A 6,862-nucleotide genomic window follows, 5' to 3' on the forward strand; every position below is an offset into this window, starting at 1 on the left:
TTAAAGGGGGCAATACATGGTAATAAGGACTGGGGTATGTTAACTTTTGACCAGGGTCATTTGGGTAGTTTCTGATTTTAAAAAGAGTAAACACAGTTGATTGATAATAATAAATGGCTTCAGGCAAACACTAAATATGAGTAAAAGAAAAGTTTTTGTGTTTTTTGATTCATATTCTCTGAAAAATGGCCAAGAAATCATAAATTCTGCCAGGGTATGTAAACTTATGAGCACAAGTGTATATGTAAAAAGGAGGAGTATATAATAGGCCTGTGATACCTCTACTCGGCGCCAGATCAACTCCACAGCTCTGACAGCAGAATTCGCACAGAGATACAATAAGAGTATAAACTAATAGTATTTTTTAAAACATCTTATAAAAAATACTAAAAGAAAATAAGCAGCTGTTAAAAACAAGTACAATGGCAACAGGTAGTATAAATATAAAAACAGCCCAAACACTGAATGTTATAAATACTACAACAGTGCTAATAATTAACACCCTAGTTATAAATTAATATGACGGTTCAGGTAGAACAGTTCAAAGCATTCAGGGTGTTAGGGACAGTTCAAAATACCCAAGGTGTTAAGGTAATCCATAGTTATCAAAGCGTGCCTTCCACCAGAGACTAGAGAGCCGTATTCCACCATGTGCACCACACTCCCCCAGGGGGTCAAACTCACCAGATGCCTCTAATATGCAAGCCTTCGGTTTGGTATATAGCAGCTGCTTTAATCACTGGTCCTCACCAACCCAGAAAATGACTGTTGCAGGGGCTCAAACATGTACCATAAAATGCAAGAATAGTACTATATAGTGTAATTCTGTTTATGATACAATTCCCCATACAGCAGAAGCCCCCTTAATACTAGCTACGTACATCAGATAAATCATCAACAAGCAAAATATAAATCACCCAGAGGCCACTGTCGCCATGTCCAGCTGTCAGAGGAGAGCATGCATTCCTTTGCAGACACTGCAACCACTTCTGGGTAGAGGGCAATGGCTAGGTGGAGTGTACGTGTCACATTCGGGATAGTGTGCTGGTCACCTAGGTATATAATAAATATAAAAATTATATATATGTAATATATATGCACACACACACTGCTGTGCAAAGGTTTTAGGCAGGTATGATGGTTTGCCTCTGTGAGGGCCAAACCCTCACTTCCAGGACCTGTTCTTTTTGCTGCAGATAGTTCTTAGTGACATTGGCTGTATGTGTGGGGTTGTTGTCCTCCTGCAGAATAAATTTGGGTCCATGCCTCCCTGATGGTATGGCATGATGAATAAGTATCTGCCTGTATAAGACTATCATACCAAAAGGGCTTCTCTCGTTCTTTGGGCACAGCTCTTCTGTTCTTGACCACAGGCACTAGGCAGAAAAGAATACAGCACCACCTATGAGCAGTCCTAGTTGGTATAAACCCCCCCCCCCCCCCCCCCTGCTATAGGCAACACTTCTTGCACTTTGTGGTCAGGGACACACATTATCAATTTATAGTGCTCTTGTTCAGCCCAGCTTCTGCACCTTGAGGTGTTGGCCCCAGTCCTGGCTTTGCTGAGACGAGGATTGATTGCCATAATTGGTTATTTGGACGACCTGCTCCTGCAAGCAGAGACTCATTCTGCACTGATGAACAATTTTGAGATCACGATGCACACGCTGCAGGAATTTGGATGGATCCTGAATATGAGGAAGTCGTCTGCCAGGAGTAGAAAGGAAAAAATTTGGCTGGATGGCCGCACTCCAGTGCAATCTCTTTATTCCCATACAATCATAAATCGTACAGCAATGGTAGGTGAACAACAAAAACCAGCTAACCTTAGCTGGTTTTTGTTCACCTACCATTACTGTATGATCTATGCTTTTATTGGAATAAAGAGTTTGCATTGGAGCGCGGCCATCCAGCCAATTTTTTCATTTCTACTCTTCCTGTTGCAAGCAGGGCTGGAACCCATCTACATACAAAGGCAGCGGAGCAGCAGGGTAGGTGATTTGTTCCTTGAGCAGTACATAATACTCCTAAGTCTGCCAGGAGACTGGAATATCTGGGTCTTATCGACTCAGTGGAGACCAAGGTATTCCTCCCAATGGACATGCTTTGAAAATTTTGGACTGCTGTCCAGACAGTCTTCCCTGCAGCCCCTAGGTCTCATGGTGTTCACATTCAAGATGGTGTCATTTGCACGGTTCTCTCCAAGGGTTCTGCAGAGGGAAATCCTGGCAAAATAGGGCCAATCTCCCACGTCCCTGGACAACCAGATTTGTCTTGGGCAATCTAACATGGCCTCTCTCCTCTGGTGGCTTCAGTGGCCCTCCCTAGAGGCCATGAACGGTAGTCACAAGGAAAGTCTAGGAGGGAAAACTGGGTTTGAGATCGGTGCAGGATTATTGGATGGCAGGAGGCGGATCAACTGTCCAATAATGTTCTGGAGCTGCGAGCAATCAGGCTGGGTCTATAGCAATGGACAGACCATCTCCGTGGACTCCCAATCAGGATCCAATTGGAAAACCCCACCGAAGTCAACTACCAGGGAGGCATGAGAAATGTGGCAGTGGTGCTTAAGGCCTCATGTATTATTTGGTGGGCAGAACTGCATGTGCTGGCTCTCTCAGCCATGTACATCCCAGGCATTGATAGCTGGCAGACAGATTACCTCAGTCTTCAGACTCCAGGGTGGGGTGTGGGGGGGGGGGGAGTGGTTCCTACATCCAGATGTGTTCCGTGGGATTTAGCTGCATCGGGGGACCCTAGATGTGGACCTTCTAGTATCTCGCCTCAACAGGAAGGTACTGAGGTTTGTGTTGAGACCGAGGAACCCACTGGCAGATGCAACGGATGTGCTGTAGGTGCCCCTGCCAGCTGCCTGTCTCATGGACCAACTACCCTGTTTTACCTTCTCTGGCTTTCATGGCATGGTTATTTAAAAGCCAGGTTCTGAAAGAGGAAGTTTTTAGGTTCAGTGATCTCTGCTATGTTGAAGGCATGCATGTCTACCTCTCGGAAGATTTATCATTGCACCCGCAGGGCTTATATTGCATGGTCCGAGGATGTGGATGCCCATCCACACTCCTATGTGGCTCGGGTTTTGTCCTTTGGTCTCCAATAGGGCATTGATTGAAAGCTTGCATTGAGTATCATTTAAGGGCCATGTTTCTTCCCTGGACACACATTCCTTGATTTGCACATTCATCCAAAGGGTTTGCCATGTGACATTCCCTTTTTGCCTCTGTGGAACCTGAATTTGATTCTTTTGATCCTCCATTTGAGAGTATTGGGGATATTCCGCTACTTACGCTTTCTCAAAAAGTCGTCTACTTGGTCGGTAGCACTTCTGTATGGCGGGTTTCGGAAGCTGGCGGCCTTATCATGCAAGTCTCCCTGTTTGGCTTTGCACAGGTATAAGATGCCCCTCTTTCCTCCCAAAGGTGATGTTGGATTTCCATCTGAATAAGGACATTGTCCTGCCTTCCCTGTGTCTGAATTTCGCACCCTAGAGAGATTGTTCTGTACTACTTTGAATGTGTTCTGGGCAGCTTGTGTGTACTTGTCTGCTATGGCCTCCTTCTGAAGGATGGATTCTTTCTGTGCTCAGACGTCCCAGGGAAAGGCCTTGGGGCGTTCCTCTGCCACTATTTCCTGTTTGATTCTGCCAGATGATTGTTTAGGCATCTGTTATTAAGGGTCAGGCTCCTCCCTTCCGTTACAATAAACCCCACCAGAGCAATTAGACAACTGTGTCTCAGGTTTTCAAAACGGGTTACCTCATCAACTGTACACACGCTTTTACCACCTTTACGAAGATGATCTGTTTGCAGGCTGCTGTTTAAGGTTTCTTGTTTCCTTGATTGGGGGGGTCGGTCATGTTTATTTTGATTTGCCCACCCCTCATTGCGGAACTGCTTTAGGACACCTCTATGGTCAAGAATAGAAGAGCTGTGTGGCTGTCAATTAATGCACAGAAAGGGATTTTATGGTAACAAATCCTGTTATTCTTGCCCCTTTTCTCCTTTATTCTGCTATATCAGCCTTATGTTTAAATTGTCTGTTATATATCATGTATTTGCCTTCTAGCATTTATGTATTTTAACTATGAATTGCACACAATTGCATTTCAAGAATGTTTGTTTGTTTCATTTTAAAACCACGTAGTCTTAAAACTTGTTTTCTTGTGTTTTTAGGTTCTGGAGATCTTAGTACAGATTCTATTGAGCTGAGTCCAGCTAAAAAAAGAATAAGGACAGTGTGCAAATGTGGCGCTTCAACTTGCAGAGGATTTCTTTAATATCAATAAGTTCCAACTAATGGTGTGCATATTTACTTTGTTGTGATGAGATTTAATTTTAAAGAACGTGGATGATATTTTAGTGACTTTGTATGAAAGATACAGTTTTGTGGGCGTGTGTTATGCTTAATAAATTTTAATGCTTATTTTTGAACTTTTTTGTTGAGTGAAGTGAATATTGTATAAACTGGATAAAGAGATCTAATGGGTAAATAGTTTACTGCGTTATATGAGAAGTAAAACTATAGTGTTTATTTTCAGTGACCCACAGCTGTACAAAGAAATGGCTTCTTAGTTAGAGGTGGTATTTTGCAAACTGAACATCAATAACTAGCACTGCTGGGTTTTTCAGCAAAAAATGATTGGTGTTTTATTAGAATCTTGATATTAAATATGCCTGTTAAACTATCTAGCTTAGCAATATTGTCTCACAATAAAAGTTTAGAATTACTCTTCACTTTAGTAAGGGCCAATTCACATCTATAAATTCTACTGAGCACAAATATTTAAGCTGGCCATGGGCAGATCGAAATGTGGCCGGTTCAGTAGAAACTTCCCAAATTTCAATTAGTCTATGGGCATGCTGGTTGCACTGAAGTTGATCCATCCATCAACTTCAGTACAACCAGCCTGTCGTTTTTTTTTTTTTTTGTTCACCGCTGGCAGCGATTCTGCGGGCAGGGAGCCTCTCCCACCAACAGAACATAATAGTGGGATTTCCCCATCAACAGTGACTGTGGTGGTGGGGGTGTTCTGCCCTCATTATACATGGCTGAGGTATAATTAGAGAGACGGCTAACTCTCCTCCCTTAACTCATTGAGGCAGGTGCTAGGTCCCTTTTTCAACTTTTATTGCAGGGACGTTATAGTAAAACTACAAATCGCATGTAATCCCTGTATAAAATATACAGTCCTGGCACAATAGTCTAACTAGGGAAAGGGGTTATAAACATACCGGCGAAATGTTTCCGTTAGGCTGACGATAGAATTGCAGCTGAATAGGGTTGGAGTCCCCTGGAGAAGATACATGGATGAAAATACGATGACTACTTGGGGCTGTCTCTCAGACCTCATGGTCTAGACCAGAGGTCTCCAAACTATGGCCCTCCAGGTGTTCAGGAACTACAATTCCCATAATGCCTAGTCATGTCTGTGAATGTCAGCGTTTTACAATGCCTCATGTAGTTCCGCAATAGCTGGAAGGCCGTAGTTTGGAGAGCCCTACTCTAGACCACTAGGTTGATGGGAATGGAGTGACCACCAGTGCATAGGAGGAATCCCTTCAGTTCTCCCACATAGAGGAGTTTGGCTCCCATGGTTGAGACGCAGGATCTTTCATTCTATTACTAGGGTAGGACTCACTAATTTGGGGTACTTTGACGCAGTAAGTGGGCTTGGCACTATATAACCATATAGTTTGACCAAACCCACGTATTTTTTGAATATGTTGAGGTGTTTTTAACTAGCCTGCTGGAAATGTCATTCTTGAATATGTTTTGTACAGTCTTTTGGAACATTATTGTGTTTTTAAAGGCATTCTAGTGTTGGTGCATAAGTCTCCTGTTTGACACAATGTATGATAACATTTTTAGCTTGTGGGAGCTCATCCACTGTATGCCTTGCGACAATAGTGCCAACCTTTGCAATGTCTTGAAAAATTTAAAGCGTCGCCTATTGAGATTTTTAGGTACTGTAGTTTGCCGCCATTCCACGAGTGCGTGCAATTATAAAGCGTGACATGTTTGGTATCCGTTTACTCGGCGTAACATCATCTTTCACATTATACACAAAAATTGGGCTAACTCTGTTTTTTCTTTTTAATTCATGAAAGTGTTCCCTTTCCCAAAAAGTTGCGTTTAAAACACCGCTGCACAAATAGCGTGTGACCTAAAATATTGCGAAAATCGCAGTTTTATTCTCTAGATTCTCTGCTTAAAAAATATATATACGTTTGGGGGTTCTAAGTACCGTATTTGCTGGTATATAAGGCGACCCGGCATATAAGATGACCCCCTAATCTTACAGGACAAAAACGCTTTTAAAACTGTACTTAGCGTATAAGACGACCCGGCTTTCGAGGCTTCATATTTCTTCCTTCTTCCTGCATTTGCTGGAGCCAATCACGGCGAGCGATGTATTCTATTAATGAATACAAAGCCTGCTTGGATTGGCAGAGGCTGTAACATCATCAGCCCGCGCCTCTCTGACTCTCCAAGCCAATCCGAGCAGGCTACAGAGTAGCTTGCTCAGATTGGCAGAGGTCGTTACTCCAATCCGAGCAGGCTTTGTATTCATTTGAATACATCGCTCACCAGGATTGGCTCAGCGGTATATACTGTATGTAGCCGAAGCTACATACAGTATTACCGAACACCAAGCAGCCATCCGAGGGGCTGACCCGGCGTATAAGACGACCCCTGCTTTTTGGCCAATTTTTTTACATGTAAAAGGTCGTCTTATACGCTGGAAAATACGGTAATTTTCTAGCCAAAAATATGGATTTTAACTTGTGAACACCAAATGTCAGAAATAGGCTTAGGCATGAAAGAGACCGTGAAACACATTGGTAAA

General features: G+C 43.0%; 1 protein-coding gene across 1 annotated transcript in view; it reads left to right on the forward strand.

Annotated features, from left to right (window-relative positions):
• Positions 1-4,445, forward strand: part of SUV39H2 (SUV39H2 histone lysine methyltransferase) — a 42,152-nt gene extending 37,707 nt beyond the window's left edge. The window contains exon 6 of the mRNA XM_077473314.1: positions 4,188-4,445. Coding sequence (XP_077329440.1) covers positions 4,188-4,291 — 104 coding nt within the window. The 3' untranslated portion in view covers positions 4,292-4,445. The remainder of the gene's footprint in view (positions 1-4,187) is intronic.
• The last annotated feature ends 2,417 nt before the right edge of the window (positions 4,446-6,862 follow it).

Source organism: Lithobates pipiens, unplaced genomic scaffold (assembly GCF_037356315.1).
Source record: "Lithobates pipiens isolate NorthernLeopardFrog02 unplaced genomic scaffold, aLitPip1_a1.2 Scaffold_8, whole genome shotgun sequence".
NCBI lineage: Eukaryota > Metazoa > Chordata > Amphibia > Anura > Ranidae > Lithobates > Lithobates pipiens.